Source organism: Protopterus annectens, chromosome 8.part0 (genome assembly GCF_019279795.1).
Source record: "Protopterus annectens isolate FY-2018-M chromosome 8.part0, PAN1.0, whole genome shotgun sequence".
In the NCBI taxonomy this organism is placed as follows: Eukaryota; Metazoa; Chordata; order Ceratodontiformes; family Protopteridae; genus Protopterus; species Protopterus annectens.
The window spans coordinates 1,301,311,734-1,301,338,824 of NC_056741.1; the positions used below are offsets into that span (position 1 = coordinate 1,301,311,734).

The 27,091-nt window shown below is 39.3% G+C and overlaps 1 protein-coding gene across 3 annotated transcripts in view; it reads right to left on the reverse strand.

Annotated features, from left to right (window-relative positions):
• FOXRED1 (FAD dependent oxidoreductase domain containing 1) overlaps window positions 1–27,091 on the reverse strand; it is a 422,838-nt gene that overhangs the window by 230,373 nt on the left and 165,374 nt on the right. For all 3 annotated transcript variants that reach the window (XM_044080822.1, XM_044080820.1, XM_044080821.1), the window contains one exon: window positions 11,431–11,532. In XM_044080822.1, the coding sequence (XP_043936757.1) occupies window positions 11,431–11,532 (102 nt within the window). The remainder of the gene's footprint in view (window positions 1–11,430; window positions 11,533–27,091) is intronic.

Sequence of the window (27,091 nt, forward strand, 5' to 3'; positions counted from 1 at the left end):
AAAGCTTTTGAATAAGAAGCATAAAGCCACTGAATGTCACAGAACACCACTTCAAATTCTGAATGTCTACGCTTCTGAATGAGAAGCATAAAGTTAATGACTGCCACAGAAGTACAATTCAAATTCTAGATGTACAGAGTACAGAGTCCTGCTTGGTCATTGGCTGGAAGAAAGAGGAGGGAGTTCACAGCTGACAAGGGAGCAAGGCATACAGTGAATGTTTTACAAGGCAATCATAGAATAACTTAAAAAAGTACTGACAATGCAGATTGCATGCTACAACTCTAAAACTCTGGTATGTTGCATAGTGCAAAGTAAGTGGTTATTCTATTACAGAGGTATAACTTTCTCTTCATGCATTTTTAGTATATATATTAACTTAGTAACTTGGTGTTCAGCATTCTGACATAACTTTTGGTACATAAAAATAATCAAACATCAACACATTTACAATGTCCATTGTTATCTTTGCATCCATAAAAATGGTAAAGCTAACAAGTGTTATAATGGTAGATTTCAAGTTAATTCAGAGACACACATTTCACCAAAAACACGTGCAAAATTCAGGATTATGCATAAAACTGAGCTACTGCAGGTTTTCCTGATTACATCACATTGCAGTTCAGTATATTGACAAGTACTGATCATGCGTCAAACTATATCCCAAACAACACAATGAAGTAAAACATAAAATGAAAAATATTCCACATAAGCATTTTTTGTATGGGGATAAGCCTCCCTGAACCTCTCCCCTGAGCTATCCAATATATATATATATATATATATATATATATATATATATATATATATATATATATATATATATATATATAGATATATATATATATGAATACACACACACACACACACCCATCAACATGCACCTACCAGACAACTCCAAGGTCACAGAGACTTTGGGAAAAGGAAATATTATTATAGTTTTCCTGAGGTAGGAAAGCAGAAAAGTGCATGAGCCATGTCAAAAAATATAATGGTTTTATCCTATTTTCCACCTTAGCATATATTGCAGTAAACTGAGATGTACTGTTAAAGTACAGCAATGAATTATGAATAGCTGTCAACAGATGGAACCACAATAAAGTGTGCCATAACATAATGTACAACTGTTACTGAAAGCGATTATAAACTGATCACAACTTAATATCCACAACTCGTTACCTAATGACATGCTCTTCAATCCATATTACCTCTTGTACGATTACTGACTGTTCCTAAAAATGCCAACCAAGCTAAAGGTGCAACTAAAAACTGAAACCGCAAGACCAGTGGTCCTATTTCTGTAATTAACTGGCCTTCATATTTCTAAACATTTACATGATTTTTTTTTTTATTAACCGACTTCAGATAAGTTTTATCCAAGGCATGCAGTGCTACCAGTTTGTCTATCTCATACACTTCAGTATCAGGTTATTCTCAAATTCTCTTGTGAGCACTCCGACCTACCAGGCCTTGAATGTCTAAACATCTGCTGCTTATTTCTGAGCTACCACAACATTATATGTCATTACTACATAGTTGAAAGTATTATAACATTACTAATATGCTACAACAATAATGTATATTTCATGTTTCTAGCACTCTCTACAAGAATAATAAATGTAAAACTCTGTACTGTTGTTACATGCTTATTAAAATAATGCACATGCATAATGTATTTTGTGGAGATTATATACTCAAGTCTCTGATGACAATGGGCCAAGCTCAGTTAAATAATCTTGGATACGAAGTTCAGTAAACAGATGAGTAATTATACTTTATCCAAAAGTTCAACAACCTCAGCGTTAGTATTCTTGGTTGGGGGATGCTTTGAAATTTGAGTTTTGTTTTATCAGTATTAGTGACTTGACATGTAGCATGTGCACTTTAGATGACTGAATATTAAAAGGCTGTGGATTCTGTACCCTCACCAAGAGCTTGGATACTTTTCCAGTACTTACACCTTCACCTTACTGCAGCAAAACAGGGTAGTTTATTCAGTTAAGTAAGTAGATGGACAAGTGCTCTTGTTCTGATACATTAGGTTCAACAGGTCAGCTATTTAAAGCCAGTTACAGACACTGGTGGAAGGGTCTAAGGGAGCTGAATGATGGAAAATCTGGGAGATAGAAAACAAAAAGCCAATTCCAAAGCTTAGAGGTTAGTCCCTTACTTGAATATACCTGAAAGACCTCATGAAGGTTTACCAACTCAGCAGCCTGTGGAACCTCTTTCTTAGTTACAAGATTTTTATTTTTAACATTTACAAAACATGACAATACCCCATAAGCTCCCACAGTATAATTACATTTATGAAAACATTTTCACTTGAGCTTCATCAGGTCCATGTATTAGATTGGTTTACAATTTGATCATTGACTGCGGTGGTGGTGCTGCGGTAGCGTTGTTGCCTCACAGTAAGACATTATCCCGTTCGATTCTCAGCTAGAGCGTCTTCTGTGTGGAGACATGCGTGAATGGTAGCACCTTCGTTGAAGGTTGTGCGTCAGGGCTGGAAACTCGGCATGCAAAAATCTACTGCCAATCATTAGCTGACAGGAGTTCCACTGTGGCGACCCCTAACCAGGAAAAGCCGAAAGAAGCAACAACAACAACAACACTTTGATCATTGAAAATGCCTGCTTTTATGAGACTATCACCAGATTTTATGAGCCTGTTTTGTAACACGTGCAATATAAGAGGCTGTGTCTGCCTTTGTGGGGCTTATATTCCTTTGAGCCAATTATGAAAGCTTTATTATAGAACTTTTTCCAGTCCAACTTGTCTTTATCACTACTTGTAAAACATGTAATATTGACAGGCTGAGTCCACTTTTACAGGCCTCATATCTCCTGAAATACATTATGAAAGACTAAATGTATAGACTTCCTGCACTGGGGAATCGAACCTGGGTTTTCTGCTTGAAAGGCAGCTATGCTCACTGTTATACCACCAATACTACTAAATGTACTGACTTCTTGCACTGTCCAGGCTCTAAGCTTTGGGATTGGCTCCTTGTTCTTCCATCTTCCAGATTTTCCTCCAATCAGCTCCTCTGGACCCTCCCACCATTGTCTGCAACTGCCTTTAAATAACTGACCTGTTGAATGTAATGTATTAGAACAAGAACATACATCCATCTACATACTTAACAGAACAAACTACTTGAAACTTAAACAAGGCATTTTTATTCCTCCCACAAGGAGGGATTAGACAGACTCTCCTAGATCTGCCAGCGAAAGTGATTTTAATGTGGTCATATCCTTTGTACTCTGTTTCTTGTTAGTCCTGTCACCCACTGGGTCACAGGTGGGATACCAGACTTGACTTGAGCCTTCTGGATTACCTCTGTAAACTGCAACAAAGATCTTATGCTAGCTCCTTTCTACAGTTACTAACACACACATATACACACACACACACACACACACACACACACACACACACACACTTACACACACGCACTTAAAACACATTAAGCAAGCAAAAAAAATCAGGTGTGGCAACTTAAATGACTGCCATTGCTGCATCTGCACCCAAATGGCAATTATTCTGAGGTGATGGCAGTGCTTCCCAGCACCCTGCACCTGAGGCAGCCAGCCTTCACTGGTCTGGTTCTCAGTCTTATGCCCACTAAATACCGGGATAGGCTCCATCTCCCCCCAAGAAACTGAGTAGCAAAAGCACATATCTAAAATAAAATAAATGTTCTACTTTAGAGTTTTTGTTAGTAATCCGCTCTCTACTGTGCTACACTTCCATTCAGTCTCTGAAATCTGCATGATTTAAAGCAAGTAAATAAAAACTGATCTATAAAAAAAATGTGTTACTTTGCAATAGATCACGATACTCCCCTAACATCAGATTTCATATACATCATGAATTTCAACTTCTTACACGACAATCTTCACCTCCAACAAGTCATAAAAATTGTAACTGCCAAAATTAAAAAAAATTATAAAACAATTTAAAAAAATTATAAAAAAATTATTTACTTAGTACATTTGCATTTTATATATTGTTTTTGGGCCCAACCTAACCATACAATGTATCCCGCTATCCCACTGAAACTATTCAATCCCTTCTCCTGGCTAATCAAAGATACTGCCAGTGGGGATGATAAGAGACCAGTACAGGACCACAGTCCTGTGTGGAACAGCTCTTTTCTTTTCTCTTGTATGGACCTAGCTTTCCCAATGTGCATCTCAGTAGTACATCAGAAATGGAGTGTAGTGAGCATAGCGTTGGGAGATTACTTTTTCAAGCAAATGGCTGTATTTCTTTAGTAAGGCAATACTTGCCAACAAGCTTCCTGACTGTCACTGAAGACTTGTACAGCAGTATGTGCTTATTCCCAACACTCCCAATCTCCCTCTGGGATGTGCAAGTCAACATAAACTGCTCAATTACCATTTATCTCAGTAGCTCCCCCAATGTCTACGCCATTTCTCAAATCCAGACAATACGGTCATAATCAGGATACCATCTCTCTGTTCCATACACCCTGCTTTCATCTTGGCTGGTACAGTATAATCTGAAGCACAATTAAAGTATGATGATATACTAAGGCAGGTTCTAGTTTACAAAACTTCAAACTACATTCTCTGTAGCATAAATGTAGGAATGGGAAGAAAAGTTGAAGGTACCATTAATAACAAAAGCCCCATTAAGCATTTGAAATAGGAAAGTAATCTTAGAACACATTAAATGTTTGGGTGATCATAATAGATCTTATCTGCCAAATACTGTTTCTGAGATCCAGTATGTGCATCATAAACTAAAAAACAAAGATCACAGATCATGCTCTCTAGTTTGTCATTACAGGCCAAGGAAATTGTTTTGAAGGGGACTTCCAAGATGGCTGCACAATGAGTAACAGCGTAACTCTAGCTCTCTCATTGGGAAAACAGATACTCAACAGAGAAGGCCAGTATCTTTATGGGTAAATTTCAGTAAATGGTTAGCAAGCATACTGCCTGGATGCCAGGAAAAAAGAAATATACAGAACCTGGAAAAAACAGCTACAAAAACTAATGAAGAAACACTGACTGGGGAAAGTTCTGCAGCTGTTCAGGAAAAAGCAATGGAACCTCCAGACATGACTTCCAGTAACCTACAGGAAGATGCAAGACAACTGCACACAGACCTGGTTAAAAATAAACAAAACGCTGATGGAATATATCAACACAAACAACAAAAGGCTGGAAAATGGAAGAAGCTTTAAACAGATATTCAGATGAGGCGATAAGGCTTCAAAAATTAGAGGTTGAAATGAAGAAAAGGCTGGCTGAATAAGAGACAAGGAAGAAATGTTTCAAAAATAATGGAATTAGAGGACAGAGCACGTCAGGGAAAACATAAGATTTTCAGCTATACCAGAGAAGCTGGAAGGAACACACTGCATTTATTTTATGAATGTGCAAATATGCAACTGGACTGGTATTCCACTGCAGGAGTTGTTAGTTGAAAGGGTACATGGTGTGTATGCTCCAAACCTGGCTATAAGAAAGCAACCTAGACCTTTAATAGTAAAGATGCAATCCTACCAGCAGAAGGAGTTGATTCTGACAAAACTGTGGCAGAAGGACAAAATACTAAAAGTGGGAGACAGCAGCATGTTTGTGAAGAATGATTACTCATTGTACACCAGGCAGAAGAGAAATAAATTAATTCCACTATTCAGGGAATGTTGAGATGCAGATGTGAGATCAGACTGCTGTACCCAGCAGTCTTCAAGGTATTCTTCCCTGGAGGAACAAACTCATTTTTGATGAAGTACATGCTAAGGAGGAAATACAAAAGTTTGTCCAACAACAAGTGTGATGTGAAACAGAAGGAGATTCTGCTTCTCATTTTTCAGGTAATAAAGACCACAGACAAACTGTACCTGTGAAAACTCTTCCACTGTTTCATAGGAAAATGTTGGGAGAAGGAAGAGAGCACAAAAGTTGACTAGAAGAATCGAGAGTATGTTGGAAATTAAGCAGAGACAGGATTTGGGAGATGGAGATGAACAGTAATAAAACCAGTAACAAAGTGGGATTACAATGCAATAATTATATTTGTGAAATATGACAGAACAAGAAAATCTGGAAATATTGGACTTTTTCAAAATCTGTTGGCCTTGTGGGGGACTCCAAAGTATATGCCCTACTTCATGTCATTAATGTTTAGAAACATGCTCTGGGGACAGGAAGAGAGGGGAGAAAGTTAACTGTAAGTAAAGAAAACGTTTTGTCTTAATAGTACTATTTTGGTGGTGTATGGTTTTCTTGCATGCTAAAGTACATTTTTCTTAGTTATTTTTTAAAGTGTAATGGGGATTGTAAATATGTGCTGTTGCTGTTTTTTTTTTTTTTTTTTTTTTGTTTCTTTCTCCCTTCTCTCTTTCTTCTTGTTTAGTTTGTTTTAAGAATGTAAGCACTGCAATATAAAAAAAGCCTGGTTAAAACTGCATGACAAAAGAAAAATTAATGTGCTTTTTCTCAATCTTGTATGGGGGACTGACTGGATTAAGAATTAATTAGATTGATTTAGTAACAAGTTTTAAGAGAAAGCAAGTAAATGAAAAAGAATATTGAATATTATGAGGCTTTTTTTCTAGCAAATGAATGTATGTTTATTCTGTATCTGGCCCTCATGTCTCCATGGAAACAGTGTGATAAAGAGAAATAGACTGTTTGGTTCTCATTTCTTCATTGAGACAATCTGGTAAACAGAATCTGGTTACAGTCTGGTGGAGAGTAATTGGCTGGGGGGGGGGGAACAAAAAAAGTGAAACTGGCTAGGAGACAATGTCCTTTGAAATCATTTGGGGATTTTCCCAGCTGGGAGAGCTACAAAGATAAGACAAAACATGTTAGCACTTAGTAGAAGCAGAAGCTGCACCATGCATCTTAGCATGGATAACCTTTTTTAGGTTAACTCAATTCTATCAGTGTGGCTGTCAGTTTGGGACATTTGTTCCTATTAGGAGGGTAAAACTTCAGTATTTGAAGATGTCCATAGTTTTATGGGTTAGTATTAAAATTAATATGTTCTAAGGGGTATTTTTGAGGGCTTTCAATAAAACAAAAAGTTTTTTAAAATGTGACATTGGAGATGACAAGAAGCAACTATATAAATGTTCAACCTACCAAACAGTGCATGCATGTAACACAAAAGCTGGAACTACACATTTAGCAAAAAAGGGGTTATACATATAAGGTAGGAATAATAACTTTTTAATACAATGATGCTTTCTGTAATGTCTTTAAGTATCAATGGTCTCACAAACACATACAAAAAAAGAAAGAATAGTGAACTATATTAAAAATGTACAGTGCAAATAACTATGTTACAGGAGATACACTTGGAAACATCTGAACATGTGAATTTGATAAAGAAAGGTTTTCAGGCTGGTTATTCAGCAGAATACCTGGGACAAAGGAAAAGATGAGTACTTACATTAATTGCAAGAGGAGCACCAACAGTGATATAAGAGGATAAAAAAGATAATGGCAGCTTTGTAGTGCTGAGGGGCTACTGGCAAGGGGAGAAGGATGACACTGGCATACATTTATATTTCACTAAAACTGCTATAATGGAGCTTAAGAAAATTCCAGGAGAAATAATCAGTTTCCAGCAAAGAATATTACTTGTAGGTGGGGACTGGAATTTGATTTGCAGCAGTGAAGATGTGTCTAGGGGTCCCGGAAAGGAAAGTATAACAAAGGAGGGTGGATTTTTGAAGAGAATTCATGAAAATATTTGGCATGAAAGATGTGAATTCGAGAGTTTGGAATGAATTTCCATATTATTCCCCAAGGTATAAAAAATGGGTTAGGCTAGAATGAATTTACATTTCACAGGAACATGTGCATTTAACTGAAGGTCTTGACATGCACCCAATAACGATTTCAGATCAGCCAATAATAACTAAAATAAAAACACAGGGTAATGAAATAAAAATTAGAAACTGGCACTTTCTGACCTATCTGTTTAAAAGAAGAAAATTAAGGTGGATTTTAAAAATAGGGTGGAAATAAAAGAAAGGGAGCTATGGTTAAGAAGTAAAAAGAATTATTTAGTGTGACTAACAAATGTTCAAGTATTGCAGAATGAGAGAATCTCACAGAACAAGAAGAGGATCAACTTTAGAATGTTAAGCAGAAAACAAGGGATCACCTTGGTAATGTACATGAGTTTAGAAAGACTGCTGTTAAGCAACTGTTTTTTGATAACAACACTACAGCACAAAAACTTTTAGCACGATGTAGGCAACAGAAAGTAGAAAGGGCTGCTGCCAAGCTTAGGGAGCCTATAGCAAGGAAGGTAACAAGATCCTGTAGAGGTATTAGAACTATTTCTGAAACTGTATGAAAATCTGCACAAAACAGAGAAATATGGAAACCAAGAAAATATACAAATGGAAATGTTTACAGAAGACCTAAATAGTCCAAAGTTAGAGGAAGATGAGGCTCAATTATTAACAGTTAGGATAGGAAGAGATGAGATAAAACTTGTGATGTATAACCAATCTACAGGAATGTCTCCAGGAATAGATGTTATTCCTCCAGAAGTTTGGAAGCTAGGAGGGAACAACTGATAAAGATCTGGAAGTTTTTGTTTGACAGTATATTAAGAGAAACAGAAGTACCAACATCCTGGAAGAAGGCAGTTGTAGCTGTAATAACTAAAGAAGGTAAAGATCCATCAACTCCAGCTTCATACAGGCCCATTTCAATACTAAACCATGATTATATAGTGTTCATGCCGATAATGGCTAAAAGTAATGCCAAAATTAATAGATATGGATCAATGTGGTTTTGTGGAGGGAAGGCAAACATTTGACAACATTAACAGAACATAGATAATCCAGAGGAAAGCAAAATGTAAGAAAATACCACTGTTGCTGGTAGGTCTTGATGCAGAGAAAGTATGTGACAGATTAAGTAGGGACTTTAACAGCAGGGCAATGAAGCATTTGCATTTCCTGAAAAAATTATAAAATTTGATTGATTAGGAGGAGATATATGAGGGATCGGAGGCAACAATTAAAATGAGTGTAGTCCTCTCTGATCATTTCTGCTTGAGCAAGGAAACAGATAGGGATGTCCTCTTTCCCTTTATTATCTGCAATATATTTAGAACCACTGGCAAAGAAAATAAGGGACTCAGAAATTCAAGGATATAATCAGTATGGCAGTCAAGAAAAGCTGTCTCTATTTGCAGATGATATAATTTTATACCTGACAGAACCAGAAAGAGACATTATAATGAGGTGGAACATTTTGAGACAGTTTCATATCTTTTCGGTATACAAAATTAATGAAGCTAAAACAAAGGTAATAGCTGTAAATTATGTACACATATATGAATTGGTTCAACAATATCCATATTTATGGGGACAGGATAAAATGAAGTATTTAGGCATATGGATGAAAAATTATTCTGGTGTGGCAGTTAAGGATATGTGGGAAGAGACTAAAGAAAAGATAAGACAAAAACTGAGAAAATGGAAGCTTTGTTATATGGATATGGACAGTAGTAAGATATAAGCAGTTAAAATGCTTTTAATCCCATTAGTCTTATGCACAGGCTATGCATATTTTTATCAACCAGAGGAGAAGTTGTGGATAGCAATTAATAAATAGATGAAGGACATTATCTGGGAGGGGAAGATGGCAAGAGTCAAGTGGGATAAGCATATTCTTCCAGTAGAACACGGTGGACTGGGATTACCCAATTTGAAGAGGTGTTTCAGAGTACACAGTTAACGCTCCTCTACACAGCACAAGCACAAAACTATAATTCAAAATGGAAAGAGATGATGATGAAATGGGGGGAAGGGCTCAAGAAACAAGGAGAGACTGTGATTTTGGATGCAGGCCTTTAAAGGGAATAACAATAATCATACAGAATATTATATCTATAAAGTAGCAGAAAGTACCTTAAGAACCAAGCCAACACAGGAATGGAGAAAGGAGATTCTGCCAATAGGGATGACTGCAATTAGGGATATAGACAATAGGCAAGAGGGGGCTGGAATTTATTGGAGAAAACTGGCAAAGAAACCAAGGTATTGGAAGCAAACAACTAGTAAGGGAAAGATGACAGAATGGGAAGACACCAAAAATGTATTCAGACTGCAGGTTAGAGACTGCCTTCTCTATAAAGGACTGATATCGGAGTATAGGCAAAGAGAAAGAAATAGGGGTGTCCTAAATGAAAGACCAGCACTGGTAAAGCTTTTAGTAGAATCTAGAACAGAAGCTGCCATTAAAAAGGAATAATTAGTAGAGCGTAAAAATATTGCATGATAACTAAAAGAATCAATCAGAGAAGATGAGAAAGGCTTGGGAAGAGAGACTGGATAAGCAATTCACAAAGAAACAATGGAAGGATATATGTATGTCTCCAAAATATGCAACAAAATCTAGAAGATTTAGGATTTTTGGTTGGAAATGTTTACAAAGGCATTTTATACCCCAAGTAGGCTCCAGAGAATTTTTCCTCAGGTAGACAGCAAATGTTGGAGGTGCAAAGGGGAAGAAAGAGGTAATTAGGAAAATATTTTCTGGGAGTGCAGTGAGTTGGCAGACTTTAGGGATTCCCTGTGGGATGCACTACTGGAGATACTGGGTGGGCAAATTAGTGTGACGAGGGAGATGATTTTTCAGAACTATGATACAGAATCGGAATTGCCTAGACATGGTAAGGCCTTGTTGTGTCTAATTATGCTGGCTGCCAAAAAAAGTAATTACTACAAAATGGAAATCAAAATCTAAACCAACTGTACTAGAAGTATTAAATACAGTAACAGAGATAAAACAAGTGGAATTGAGATCTTTAGAAAAGGGTAGGAGCAAACTACATAGGAAAAAATAGGAATTGTGGGAACAATACATACAAGGGAGGAATGATGTTTAAAAGAAGGCAGGACTTAAATGAGCTATGTAATGTTTGACTGAAAATGTTTGGGTAGATTATAAGTGATGTATAATGTTTGCAACTGGGAGTGTGTCAGTATGGTTTGTGATGTCAAATGCTTGAAACTAGGATTGTGTCTGTTTGGTTTGTTTTCATTTACATAAATGTATGACTGCTTATGTCATAAAGATATTTCTTGTTTTAAAAAAAGGCAAGAACTGAATAATTTATGTAATGTTGCTTAGGTTATATGATATATAGCAATATATGTGAAGTACAAGGTTTATAAACATAAACTTGTTAAAACAGATTGATTACTTTTATATAAATGTAAATCTGCCTATGTCACAAGTGATAATTCAATAAAGGTGTTAAAAAAGGAAACAGTTTTGAAAATCATCCCTTTTACAGTCACAAAAGGTGGCAAAAAAGTAAAGCAAGTGCTTATTAATTATTGTGCTTTTTAGAAACTAATAGATCTTTTAAACTTCAATGCAATTATTAGAGTTGTTCTCAACTCACCAGTGACCTCTCCAAAACACTGATACACCCCCATAGAAAGTGCTTTCCTGCGAAAAGCATTAAGTAAACTCCAAGGATCAAACCAGCCTTCATTCTCTAGCCCTGAAAGCAAAAAAGTAACATGAAGATTACAAATACGGGGATAACAAGATGGTAAATCACATTAAAGAATACTATATCAACATTTAAATTACTCCATACATATTAATACACACACACACCCGCACAATCTTTCATATCAATAAAAATGGGTAGTACATAAAAACAACTAGATAAAAACACACATAGTAGTAATGTTAATAAAGAAGTTTTAAAGTGAAGAAAAAGTGACAGTATCAGCTATACTATCAAGCAGATTTTTTATTACAACACAACGTCATCAAGCATGTGAAGTATTACTATCATTCTAGGTCATTCATTTACTTAAATTCAGAGTTCAGCCTGTATAAATGAACTGCCTGCAGGAAACCTCACAGCTGCTCTCCATGCCAGACCCAATTCACAGATTCAGAATGTCTGATGAAGTTCACGTTTCTGTTGAACGAAAGTGCTTAACTTTTTGTACTTTTATTCTTTCTGTAGTGAAGTTATGTCAAGTTTTAATTTTGTCATGTTAGTCATCTTTTGGTTTTCCTGTATTAGGCTTGCAAACATCTAAGATATAGTTCACAATAAGACTCAATACATAGCTACATCATTATAGCTTGGAACTTGCAGCCTTCCCTTACCACCTAAAGAAAATAACTAAAAGCATACAACCAGCCCCTGGGTTATTCATACTTGTATCACAAGGGGCTCTGGGTTATCAATTCATCCAAAAACAACTCCTTATTCCATTTTTTGCACATGGGATCAGGGTGTCATTTCAACAGTGAATCATCTAGAGCCACGGTTCCCTGGGTTAATCTTACTAAAAGTACTAAGGCTAGAAATTTATTAGGAATGCATGGCTAGGCTTCAGACAATCTTCAACGATTACTAACCCAGTAACCAAATTGTGAACCTAGGATACCCAGAGTGAGGTGAATTAAGCAGTTCTGTTTGCTCTTTATGCTTTTAGCAGCTCTTATTATGTACTGTTACATCCATTCCAGATTTGTAAGAATTCTGCATTAGCTTTTTGCATTATTAAGTCAATCAAATTTATTCTCCCCCTGCAGACTTTGTAAACTACCACTTTAACTTCATACACACTTAACTAATGTTCAGCAACATAAACTCTCAATGAAGCTAAAATCCAGGACAAAGTACAAAATTTAGAACATAATCTTCCAAAGTTGTTTACTGCAGTTATAAGGATAAGGTAAATAAACCTAGCAGTTGCCAGTTGCACAAAATACAAGTATTACTAGAATCTGCCAAATGATTTGGGATTTTTTTTAAATTTTTTATTTTTATTTTTTGCTAATAAAAGAATAACAGATTTACTGTGTGACAGGATGAAAAAGCACTCCATTCTTCAGGTCAATAGATTATATAGGCTGTCCAATCCTTTTATTATTATTACTGCAAAAAAAAAACTGCTTGATAAAAAGATTAAAACATATTTGCTATTCCAGTCTAAAAAGGTCTCCCTAAATAAATGTCAGTAGTAACCATGCAGAGGCTTGGTTTGTTGTGCCCTCTCTATTTGCTGATGATAAACAGCTACAAGCCACAAATATCAATTGCTTGAGGCAGTGGAGAGAATTAATTTGCTGTTAATCTCTCTTTTTACTCCCAACACTATGTCAGGACAAAGTTGAGAAACAGTTTCTCTTTAGTTTCCAGTTCATAAAATTTACGGTCAGCACTAAAGTCAAAATGTTACTGCTGGACAAATGCTATAGAGACTGTGTGACTCTGTGTGTGTGTGTGTGTGTGTGTGTGTGTGTGTGTGTGTGTGTGTGTGTGTGTGTGTGTGTGTGTGTGTATTTGAAGATCAACTTCAAACCGGTGAACACAGATGATAGAAAGACTTACCATTTTCCCAATCGACTGCTGCACTTGCAATTACTAATTTATTGGAAAAGAAACACTCGTTTGATGCCACTAACATAAAATTAAAGTTTTAAAAGTGCCGCTAATACTGGTACAGGGGCAGCTTACACAGAAACACGGACCTTACCATATCCAAAGCTGTGGATGTGTTTACAGCAAAATTAAATTATCAGTCCACAGTTACAATAACTGAGAAAATGATGTATGCAAGACTTAGGGTCTGGTCTACCCATTGCTTAACTATCTCTTCCAGTGTTTTAACAGGCAGCCAATCTCTGTTCACATTTGCAGAGTCATTCAGCTATCCTTGGCAATATTTCCCCTGACAGACTACCCATTGCTTCGCTATCTCTTCCAGTGTTTTAACAGGCAGCCGATCTCTGTTCACATCTGCACATTCAGCTATCCTTGGCAATATTTCCCCTGACAGATCATCATCCACAGCCTTTCTTGGCCACTGTTTTGGCTCATTTCACAACAATTATGTTGTCTAGACAGGGGAAGGGTACTAAAATGTAATGAAACTGCTGTTATGATGGTCTCAGATGCATTAATACTGTTTTTGCTCCTACACCTTGAGTGGGCTTGCCTCAATGAAGGCAGCCTTGTTCTGTCAACTCATCTCTCTTCCCATCCTGTAGGAGAAAACAGGAAGCTGCCATCAAAATTCATGAAGTGTACAACTCCCATTTACAAGTTTCAGATAGAAAGGCTAGTTAAAAATAAAGTATCTTCCTGCCTGATATTCTATATTTATGGAATAATCTGTCCACATCTTTTGTGACGAATAACAGAAAAATCTTCCTAATGTTTGCATCCATAACTGAAAACCATTTTGCTGCTCTTCACAAAAATAACACTTTCACTATTGCTAACTCTGAGGTTTGGAGAAAATAAAATTCAATGGCCGACATCTTCGAGAAGTTCCTTACTTGGACTGACATTCAACACAGACTCAGCAGCAACACCACATACTGTGCTAGTTTTGCACCACTGGGTGTGTACCAGCAGACTGACTGAATCCAAGACTGGAACTCTCTGTGGTGGCAGGCCAAACAAACATCTCCCCACCAGAAATGCTCGCAAGAGTAATTATTAGTACCTTTTTTAAGAATTTATGCCAGGGATTGACATATGTGTTTTTGTTTTCTTAACTCATTCTCTCAAATGGAGCTCTGGAAGTCTGCACTATAACTTCCAATGGGTTGAGCTTAAGCTCTTTGATAAAAACAAAATACCTCACATATGAAGAGATGTTTACATCTTTAGAACCATACAGGTTACTAAAGAAATGTAAATAGCAAACTCTTCAGACAAAGTATTTCTCATAACGAGGTTTTAGGTCTCAAACTGGGTTTTATAAGTCACAGTAAACACAACTTTTAGGTTCATAGGTAGGTACTAGGCTATCGGCCCAAGGGCCTACGTAAGCCTAGCCAACAAGGTTCCCTGGCTTACGCCACCCAAGAAAGTTATTTTCCTGTGCCACTGTCAAGTAGAGACACAGAAATGATCCCCGGGGTGTATTTCCTATTTCCGATCCACTCATCAAGATTTTTCTTGAAGAGTGCTAATGAAGAACTTTACTTGACATAGATGGGTAGCCTGTTCCAGAGTATGGGAAGTCTCTGGGACAGGAATCTATCCCTCCAGCATGTCCTGTTTATTGTAGTGACAAGGTTTAGGTCCCTAAAGTGTGTAGCTCGGAGGGATTGGGATTTCTTTAGGTGTAGCATGTCCAACAGCTCTGGGTTTGACATAGATTTATATGTTAGGCAGAGATCACCTCAGAGTAGGTGATATGCTATGGAGTAAAGCTGGAGTTTTTTGAGGCGGTCAGTGTAGGGCATTTGTTTGAGGCCACCAATCCTCTTTGTGAGGTATTTCTGTGGCCTTTCCAGCTGCTGCAGATGTCTTGTGAGGTACATTCCAAAAGGGGCGTTGTACTCTATAATGGGTCTAATGAGTGTTGAGTAGAGGGGCACAATGACCTCTTTTTTCCTGGATGAGAAACCTTTTATGATGAGGTGTGCCACGTAGAAGGACTTCCTGACTACTGTGGCGATATGACTATCAAAGGAGAGACCATTGTCCACCTGGGTCCCAAGGTCTCTTATCACACATTCAGTGTTAAGTAGATTGCTGCCTATGTGGTAGTTCATGGGTACAGAGTTTTCACCAAAGGGGATAACACTGCACTTTTTGGCATTCAGCTTGAGGCCATGGCTGTGACACCAGGCATCTGTCTCAGCCAGACCCTTCTGTAGGACGTCCACATCATTTGAGGACATGACTATGGCTCCTAGTTTGCAGTCATCTGCGAACTTCATTAGCCAGAGGCCTTCTGTGTTAGCCTGTACTTTAGAGAAGTAGATACCACACAGGAGAGGTCCCAGGAAGGAACCCCGTGGTACTCCACTTGTCACTGCTTTGAGGTCAGATTTGGAGTCTGCAACTTTTACAATGAGGGTTCTGCAGTAAGCCAGTTGGCAACCCATCTTGTGATGTAGGGATTTATACCTAGTTTAGTTATAATTCCAGAATGGGGGATGGTGTTGAAAGCCTTGTCTCGGTTAAGATAGGCTGTGTGAACCACCTTACCCTCATCTACGGCTTTGGTGACTGCCTCAAAGAAGTCGATCAAGTTCTGGAGGCATGATCTGCCTTTCACAAACCCGAACTGGGTGGGATCCAGAGTTTGGAGGTTACCAATGTCTTTGTTTATGAGTTCCATGATGATACGTTCCATGGCCTTGCAGACCAGGCTCATCAGGCTAATAGGTCAATAGTTCCCGGGATCAGTGGTGGCTCCCTCTTTGTGGAGTGGGATAACTGCTGCTGTGCGCCATTCAGTGGGCATAAAGCCTGATGCAAGGCTATTATTGAACATGGTGCTTAAATGGGGAGCCAGTTCGTTCTGAAGTTCATGTAAAATGCAGCCTGGGATGTTGTCCAGTCCCATGGTTGCTGTGTTTTTGGCTTTAGAGAGTGCAGCTTTTTCCTGCATAGTTGTGATTACAGGGACTCTGCACTCTTCCTGTAAAGATATGGGCCCTTTAGGGGGTGAGGGTGGGTAAAGTTAGCACTGAACCTGCCAGGATGTTGGCAATATCAGTTGATTCTGTAATTTTCATGCCTTTGTGCTGTAACTCAGAGCAGATCTGGGTGTTGCCATTGAGATTCTTGACATAGCTATAGAATGCTTTGTGGTTGTCCTTAGAATTAGTGGAGATTTTGTTTTCGTAGCTAGCTTTGGAGGATCTTATAAGGGATCTCAGCTTCTTACTGAGGCTGACCAGGGAACTCCTCCACTCATGGGATTTTACTCTCTTTTGCAACAGTTTCTTCCTTCTGTTGTACAGTTTGTTTATGGCAGGGGACCACCAGATTGGCTTCCTTTTTTTGAAGGATAGCATCTTGGTTCTGTTTGGGATAGCACGATCCATGCACTCGTGTAAGTGCTTATAGAGTGCATTTGTGTAGGATTCAGCAGTTGTAACTGTACTGTCCATCTGCATGGGTGTCATGAAGTTCACCACTTCTGTCTTAAAAAGCATGAAGTTGGCTTTGGAGAAATTTTTTACCATAGTTTCCTTAATGGGGGGTGGGGGCAGAATGTGGATATCAAGGTTGATTAGCTTATGGTCAGATCGGACCAATGAAGAGTTGACTTCAGGTGTGGAACACTGGTCACTCATGTTGGTAATGACTAGGTCTAGGATATTGTTGCCCCTGGTGGGGGTGTGGATAAGTTGATCCAGGGCATTGGAGTTTATGAATTTCAGAAAGTGTTGAGCTAAGGAGTTGGTACACGAGTAGTTTTCCCAGTTAATGATGGGGTAGTTGAAGTCACCCATTATTTGGGTGTTTGGTTGAACCCTAATATTTTCCAGTACATCAAGAAGAGGAGTGGGAATCCTGGAGCATGGTGGGGGATCTGTAGCAAGCTACAATTTGGACTGCAGTTTTGCCCAGAGTTAGTTGTACTTGGATAACCTTGGATGCATTATGCTGAGCAACAAGCCTGGAGGTGTGGATATCCTTAAAGAATATGGACATACCTCCACTTTTGGTGTTTCAGTCCAGGTTACATGGCTGAAAAGTGTGGTATGAGTTATAGCCTGGTAGTGCAGGGGTGCTCTCTGGAGTCTTGACCCAGGTCTCAGTCACTGCACAGATACTGATGTTCTCCATTTTAAGGAGTGCCTCGAGTGAGTGCATTTTGAGATTTAGACTTCTAGCATTGAGTAGCATTACCCTCAGTTTTTGCTTGCCTGTTCTTGTTACGGTGGTGAATTTGTTATTTGAACCTTGCCTAAAAAAGGCATTATAGGGGCAGCAAGAGCCTTAGCCAGTATCCAGAATCCCAGGGGCGACAGGTGCAGGCCATCTATGGCAAAGCATCGTGGTCTGTCGACCATGTCATCCCAAGCAGACAGATACTGGATCCCCTTAGAATGACACCAGAAGCTTAGTCAATTGTTGAAGTCAATTATTTTGTCTTTGTACTGCGGTATCATTCGGGGCGATGGCAGAATGCTACTCAGGTCTAGGGTCATACCTGCCTGGGCTACAAGATCGGAGAGCTCTTCCATGTCTCTTTTTATGTAGTCCAGGGAGGTACATCTTAGGTCATTCACACCAACATGGACAATGGCAGAGTCATATTTGTACTTGTTGTGGAGTGACCTGTGGAGTGACCTGAGTGCATGGGTTATGTGGCGGATCCCCGCACCTGACAGGCAGCTGACAGTAACCTTCTCCTTGTTTAGCCTGGTGAGTGGGACATCAGTGTGCCTGACTATAGAGTCACCTATGACTAGTGTGTTGGGTACGTTGTTTTGCCTTATTGGCTGTGGTTGAGTGGCACACTGAGTCTGTGGGCTATGTGTCATTTGGGTTGTGATGGGGGATGGAGGTCGCTTGTGTTTCTGCTTTGGAGGTCTCTGTTGCTTAGACAGATTATTATTGAGAGCCTCTGCAAATGTTTTTGTGTTACTATGTGTGGATTTTGGTGGTGTAGATTTAGTGAGACTATGTGATGAGTGTGGTGTGGTGCAAATGTTTACCTTCTCCTCATGACTGTCAAGTTCAGTCTTGGTTGGAGAGAGCTTTACCTCCAGTTTGGCTAAATAAGTGCATCTCTCACAGGTTGTAGTGTTGAGTGGTAGGAGGAGAGGGTTGTCTGTGTACATGAGGCAATTTCTACATTGTCTCAAGATGCCCAGATTCATCAGCTAGACAAGAGAAAACACTGGGAGCTGACCCCTGGACATGCCTGAATAAAAAAATTATTTTCCTCTAGATAAGTGAGGAAAATGAGGAAAATAAGTACAAGAGCTGTTTTTCTCTAAGCAAGTGAGAAAAGTAAGTACAAAAACTGTTTTCCTCTAGGTAATGAGGAAGATAGAGTGCTATAGTAATTAGTAGCTTATTTAGTGCTTAAAAGTTCTGAACAAGTGCTAAGCATGAATATGCAAATTTAAGTGCTAAAACTAAGAATCTGTATCTGCACTAGACGAGTTGCAGGACAGAAACAAGTGCAAATGCAGGCTTTCAAATCAGATAGTTGAGAGAGATGGAAGAGTTTGCCCAAACGGCCAATAACTACAATTTCTGGGCCAGAACCACTCCTTATGTGGTAGACAGGGTTACCTAGTGCTTACCACTCCCACTGATAAGCTAGAAGGCTTCCCTCCAACACAGAATGGCTTGGGGGGCTCAGAAGCTTACATACAGTCCTGGATACAGCAAATCTGTATCTGGAACACTAGTTACAGGAAAGGTAGGAAACAGGCTTACAATTTTTTTTTTTTAAGTTTGTAATATTTTGTAAAAAACTTAAAATAATTTTGTCAGCAACTTAAAATATCTCAGCAACCACTTAACCACATCCTGTCAGCATCATTTTGTTCATCCAGCTAAATATGAGGCTAAGCAGTTCTGTCAGCAATGCTTGACTGTCAATATATTTAAAAAGTATACACTTTAAGGCAGCATATAAATATTATATGAGCAACAATTAATATCTCTTTCCTGTACGAAACAGAGGTCAAATATTAATACAGTTGTGTTTGTCACTGTGTAAGCTTTAAGAAGAAATCTTTTAATACTTTGTAAGTAGCATGGTTTCAGAATTATTAATGCAAATATGAACAAGCAATATTTGACCCCTAGAGGTATCGGTAGGATGTAACTGCAGAAACATCTAGAGGCGCCAGTCAGCTGTAATGAGTTAAACACCTTCATTAAATTATCACTTAAAATGTTGGCAAATACACATTAACAGAAAAGAAAACAAACCATATTAACATTTTTTCCATTTACATACATTACTCATCACATATCTTTTCTTTTTTCTTAACTATCATCAGTCCAACATTGCATAAATTGCTGAATTCCTGCCTTCCCTTAAACCTCACTCCTTCTCCTCCTGAACATTATTTTGCAATGTACTGTTCCCACTATTCCCATTTAAGTAATGTGCTACTTCCCTTTTTCCTAAAGATCTGTCTTCCAGTTATTTTATCTCTTTTACAATATTTAGTTCTTCAAATATAGTTGGTTTAGACTTTTTTTTGGCAGCCAACAGAATTGAACTTTATAAATTATTATTTCTAGGCAATTCAGATCCTATGACCCAGCTCAAAAGAATAATTTTCTTAATTACAACCATTTGCTTGCTAAATATTTCTGCCAACACATTACACTCTAACAAGTGTTCACAGTTACTTCTTTCTTCACCATCACACATCCAACATTTGCTATTAACTGGAAGAAAAACTCTTCAAAGTCTGCTTAAGATATAAACATACCTATGCAAGTATTTTCAAGCAGAGATCCTAAACCTTCTAGACCTTGTTCCACATTTGGGAGTCACACATATATCCTCCCATTATTCTATTGTAAATTGCTTTTCCATTCTCTCTTCCCGATATTTTCTAAGCTACTCTGATTGACTCATATTTTATCATGCAATGTTTTATATGCCCTGCTAATTATTCCTTTTTTAAGAGCAGCTTCTTTTTAGACTCAACTAAAAACTCTACCAGAGCAGGTATTTCACTTAAGATTTACCTATACCTTTATCTTTGCTTATATTCTAATATCAATCTCTGGTAGGGAAGATGGTCTCTTGTGGGGTTATTTCAGTCATATTCTTTATTAGTGTGTTAACAATCAGTGTGGTGAGGATGTGGCATGTACAGTACACAGTAAACAGCAGACGACTTGACAGATGAAATGTGACAATTGCAAATGATAGACAGAGCAGGCTTTCCTTCACAGCAGACCATTAACAAGAAGGGTACACACATAAATTAGGTCAAGTGTGGCAGCAGTAGAAGTCTTCCTGGAACAGATGACAGCATAATTGTTGTTTATATGACAGTAGCTGTGATGCAACAAGGTAGTGGCTGAGTACATAATTTGATTCTATATTAATACTATTGTAAAAGGACTATGGTTACATTTAAGAGAAGTGTTTAGTTGAGAAATGAGGTAAGAAATGTGGTCTCTCTCTCTCACTATACACACACGCACATTTTATATATATATATATATATATATATATATATATATAAAATGCATACACACACACACACACACACACACACACACACACACACACACACACACACACACACACACACAATGGATATAAAATTTTACACACCCCCGTTAAAATGCCAGGTTTTTGTGATATAAAAAAAATGAGAACACAATAAATAATTTCAAAACTTTTCCAACCTTTAATGTGACCTATAACCTGTACAATTCAAATGAAAAACAAACAAATCTGTTAGGGGAAAAAATATAAAAAAATAAAAAATGTACAATACGCTGGTTGCATAAGTATGCACACCCTTAAACTAATACTTGGTTGTGTGTGCACACCCTTAAACTAATACTTTGTTGAAGCACCTTTTGATTTAATTACAGCATTCAGTCTTCTTGGGTACACACCTGCAATCAATTAAAGAGACTCTGATTAATCCCAAATAAAGTTCAGCTGTCCTAGTAGGATTGTCCTGACATTTACTCAGTTGCCTACTAAAGAAAAAGCCATGGTTCGCAGAGAGCTTACAAAGCATCAAAGGGATCTCATTGTTGAAAGGTATCAGTCAGGAGAAGGGTACAAAAAAAATTCCTCAGCATTAGATATACCATGGAACACAGTGAAGACAGTCATCAAAAAGTGGAGACAATATGGGACAACAGTGACGTTGCAAAGAACTGGACATCCCTCCAAAACTGATGAAAAGACAAGATGAAAACTGTTCAGGGAGGCTACCAAGAGACCTACAGCAACACTGAAGGAGCTGCAGGATTGTGTACTACATGTGACAACAATCTCCCGTATTCTCCATATGTCTGGACTATGGGATAGGGTTGCAAGACGGAAGCCTTTGCTTACACAGAAAAACATCCAGGCCTGGCTAAAATTTGCAAAACAATGCATCAAGTTTCCCAAAAGCATGTGGGAAAATGTGTTATGGTCTGATGAGACCAAGGTTGAACTTTCTGGCCACAATTCCAAATGGTACGTTTGGAGCAAAAAAGTACAGTTTTGTACCTACCATAAATGTAGATGTTCGGGTGTCTTCACTGTTGCAGTCATTACACTTGGGTTATCCTGCCGTCAGGCGGTCCCGCAGTTGGCAGAGTTCCAAAGTCTTGGTCCGGCGTCGGTTGCTGTCGCCTCTTCCCTGACCTCAGTGCATCAGGGGTATATAAGATGCAGGTGACACCATTTTCTTCAGTTTTTCTTGCCCCATATGTCAGGTGCCCCCAAAAAGGTAGGCAATACATATTGCTAATAAAACATACAATAAGGTAAAAATAAAACCTTCAGTAACCAGCAAATACACCACATAGGCAGTATAGTGTAGACAGGTATAGGTATGACCAAGGTAAGAAAGAGGGGATGGCATGTGGGTAACCAGGACTGCAGCAGTGAAGACACTCTAACATCTACATTTATGGTAGGTACAAAACTGTACTATGTTCATCGTGTTTCACTGCTGCAGTCATTACACTTGGGTTGAATCCCAAAGCTGAGTCAGGGTGGCTGGTTCTATAGAGGGTTTGGTGTGGCTATGAGGCCCTGCAGCACTGCAGTGGCAAAGCCAGCTATGGATCTAGAATAAAGAGGCAAGTGGTAATGCTTGGTAAAGGTGTGCACTGAACTCCAAGTTGCAGCTTCCAAAATGTCTTTGGTAGGTACTCCTCTAAGGTAGGCAGTAGAAGTGGCAGTTGCCCTGGTGGAATGTGGTCTAATGTTACTAGGTACAGGTTTCCCATGCTATGTGTAGCAGAACCGGATACAGTGTCCTATCCACTTTGAAATGGTCTGCTTTGAAATAGCCTTTCCCTGTGATCCTGCAGCATATGATACAAACAATTGTTCAGTTTTTCTGAAAGTTTTTGTTTTGTCCAAGTAGAAATGTAATTGTCTGTGTATGTCCAAGGAGTGTAGAAGTCTCTCCCCTTTATTCTGGGGATTTGGATAAAAGGTTGGCAAGTGAATAGTTTGGTTAAGAACCACACTGGATACCACCTTAGGCATATAAGAAGGGTTTGTTCTTAAAGAAACCCTGTCTTGGTGAAAAATGATGAAAGGCTCCACTGCCATTAGTGCCTGTAGTTCTGAGACTCTTCGTGCTGAGGTTATTGCCAGAAGCAGAGCAGTTTTCCATGATACATATTTTAATTCTACTGAATTGGCTGGCTCGAAAGGAGGTAAAGTGAGTTTTTACAAGACAAAGTTGAGGTCCCAAGTAGGTGTTGGTGCTCCCCGGGGCGGTCTTATGTTTTTAGCCCCTCTGAGGTACTGCTTTAGCAATGGATGAGAGAAAATAGGAGGGCCTGTGTTGTAATGAGCCGAGATGGCAGAGGCGTGGATCTTAATGGATGAGAAGGATAGTCCTTTGTCCAGCATCTCAGTTAAGTATTGTAGTATCTGAGGAATGTTTGGGACAAGAGGGTCAAGGCTATGAGCCTGGTTCCAGGCACAGAATCTCTTCCATTTTTCTGAATAAGATTTCCTGGTGCTAGGCCTCCTGGCCTCCAAAATGACATCCATAACAGCTTTAGAGAGAGGTGTTGTCTGTTTGGCTGATGAATCTGCCATGCTGCCAGGTTTAAGGTTTTGAGATGACTGTGCAGAATTTGATTGTTTTGTTGAGTCAGTAGGTGTGGAATTTGAGGCAAAATCCAAGGTGGGCCTTGAGCTAAGTTCTTTAAGATTGGGTACCAAATGTTGGCGTGGCCAGTCTGGAGCAATCAGGATCATCTGTGTTTTTTCTTGTCTGGCTTTTAGGAGTACCTTTGAAAGAACAGGCAGTGGTGGGAAGGCATAAACTTTTAGACTTTTCCAGCTGAACAAAAGAGCATCCACTTTCCATGCTTGTGTGTGATAAGCCCTTGTGCAGAATTTTTGTAGTTGGCAATTCAGTGAGGTGGCAAAAAGATCTATGTCCAGGCACCCCCATTTTTGCGTTATCATGCTGCAGACTTGTGGATTTAATTTCCACTTGTGAGGATCCATGATGTTTCTGCTTAAGTCGTCTGCCAAAGTATTTTTCTTTCCTGGCAGGAATTGTGCTTGCAGATGAAGCTGATAAGTTAGAGCTGTGTTCCACAAGGTTATGGCTTGTCTGCATAGGGGGTAAGAATGAGTGCCCCCTTGCTTGTTTATGTACCACATTACTGTGGTGTTGTCTGTCTTTAATAATAATGTCCTGGATGCAGAAGGTCCTTGAAAGCTGTTAGGGCATTTTGTACAGCCAACATCTCTTTTTGATTGATGTGGAGATGCATTTGGTCTGTGGTCCACCTGCACTGAATACATTTTCCTGCCATGTGTGCTCCCCAGGCGTAATCCGATGCATCTGTTGTTAAAGTCTGCCTGGCTATGGGTAGAGTTAAAGGCTGACCCTTGTTGAGGTGACATGCCTGTGCCTACCATCGAAACTCCTGTTGTAGGCAGGGAATTAGTGGTATTACTGTGACCCATGGTGGTGGTGCTGTGGTAGTGTTGTCGCTTCACAACAAGACACTGTTCGGTTTGATTCTCAGCTAGAGTGTCTTTCTGTGTGGAGACATGCGTGAATGGGCATACCTTCGTTGAAGGTTGTGCGTCAGTGCTGGTAACTCGGCACGTAAAAATCAACTACCAATCATTAGCGGACCGGAGTTCTGCTGTGGCGACCCCTAACCGGGGAAAAGCCAAAAGACACAAACTGTTTCCAAGCTGTGAGAGTGTTGAGTCCAAACATTTTTTAGGTACCATTGTAATTTCCTCATATGCAGTCTGGCATATGGAATTAGTAGTATGCAGGATGCCATGAATCCCAAGGCCTGCAGAATTTTTCTTGCAGGGAGTTGGGACTTTGTTGCCATCAATTGAAAATACTGAGTCAGCTGTCCTTGTTTGTCTGGCGTGAGATAAGCCATCTGGGCCTTTGTATTTAAGCTGGCACCCAGGAATATTATCTCTTGTGAGGGCACTAGTTTTGACTTCTTTTCGTTTACTGTGTACCCTAGGCAAATTAGCAACCTTTTTATAAACACCAGATGCTTTAGAAGAATGTCCTTGCTCTCTGCTTGAATCAGGCAGTCGTCCAGGTATGGATATATTTGAATTCCTTTTTGTCTGCAAAATGCAATTACTGGTGCCAGGCACTTTGTGAAGACCCTGGGCGCAGTAGATAAGCCAAAGGGCAGTGCAGAGAATTGGTAGTGCATTGAACCAGCTATGAATCTGAGGTATCTTCTGCAATTTTGTCTGATAGGGACATGCAGGTATGCCTCTTTGAGGTCCAAAGTAACAAGCCAAGCCTTCTTGCCCAACATGGGAAGTAGCTGCTGTAGTGTCAACATTTTGAATTTCGGAACATCCAGGTAAGTATTTAGAGTAGAAAGGTTTAATATGGGTCTCCAGGCTTTGTCCTTTCTGGGGACCAGGAAGAGTCTTGAGTAAAATCCTTGTCCTTTTTCCAATCCTGTAACTGCTGCTCTAGAAGAAGCCTCTAATGAATCAAAACCACATTGCAAAGTATGTTTTTCCATTTGTTCAGCTGCATGCAATAAATCCTGCATTTCTTTGTAGTCAGGATGTTCTGCACTAGTACTCATTTTCTGTTTTAACTGAGACATTAAATATTGTTGGTATTTAAGCATGTGAAACTGGCAATTTAAAGCCCTCACTGCTAAAGTTGCAGAAGTGTAAACTTTCTTCTCCCATCTGTCTAATGCTCTAGAATCCCTGTCAGAGGGAACTGGATTTTTAGCCGTGGAAGCCTTTACCCCTTTGGGACCCTGGGAAATAGTTTCTGGGTCAGCAGCAGGGTTTCTATAAAGAAATTTGTGAGAGTCAGGGACTCTGTAGTACCTGTCTGGCTTGACTGGAGCAGGGGGTAAAGAATCAGGATTTAAAGTGGATTCAGAGAACACATCATCCACAATATCCAACACTGGTGGAATAGCAAGGGGCCTGTGCTGAGGCAATAAAAGAAAGTCTCTGAGCCTTTTCTTGGATTCTGAGTAATCCTGGCCCTCCCAATGGAAATGCTCCCTCATGGTATGTAAAGTTTCCCCAAAAGAATAATACTCAGGAGGAGAGGCTGAAGGAATTGATTCTTCAGCATCAGAGTCCTCATAGGGGAGTAAAGAGTATTCCTGGTTTGAAGAGGAATCAGAATAGATGGAAACCTGGTCAGAGGAATCATAGTCTGTATCCTGCCTAGGCCTTTTATCATGAGGGGGATGGGAACCCCTGATCAGAGTAATTAAGTCTTCGGCCATTTTGAGCATCTGTTTTTTAGGCATGGAGGCCTGTCCAGGTGAATGCTGTACTTGCTTCTTTGTCTTTAATGGAGTTTTAGACTTGGCTGCAGTTTTAATGGTAAGTTGAGAAGGTCTGAAAACACTCTCAGAAGCTGATGCCTGCTCAGCGGCTCCAGACCCATCTGAAGGGTTTGTCTCCGTAGGCCCAACACCTTGAGTATCCAGAGGCCTAGGCACCTTCACGTGGGAGTCGGTAACGGCCTGTGGCTCTGAGGTAGCGGGTGTCAGGGGCTGCGAAAGTGCCTCACTGAGAACCGGCAAACTGGCGACTGGCCTAGAAGAGGCTTCGTCGTCAGTTTTGGACCTCGGATGCCTGTCCTTATCCTTGTTTCTGCGTTATTTGTGCATTACGGTCATCGGGTGTTCTGACGGCATGGTATAATTAAATCTTCAGCCAAAGTAATGGCGAGCAAAATCAAACCAGCGTTTAATAGTGCATTTGTTAAATCTAGCACAAAACCGACAACTAGTGACGTTGTGATCTGGGCCTAGGCATGGAATACAGTAATAATGAAAATCCTTATGATGTATTTGCTTCCCACAAGAAATACAATTATTAACTTTTACTGACATCGGTCTGAGGCAAGAAAAAGTTTCCCCAATGGGGTACTTAGCTTTATTGAAGACTTTGGTTCTGGAAATTGAATTTGATATCTCAGGAGTCGGCCGACTGGCACTTGTGAACTGCTTTTGCTTCGGGCACCGTGCGGCAGGAAAGACTGAAGAAAATGGCGTCGGCTGCATCTTATATACCCCTGACACACTGACGTCAGGGAAGAGGTGACAGCAATCGACGCCGGACCAAGACTTTGGAACTCTGGCCAACTGCGGG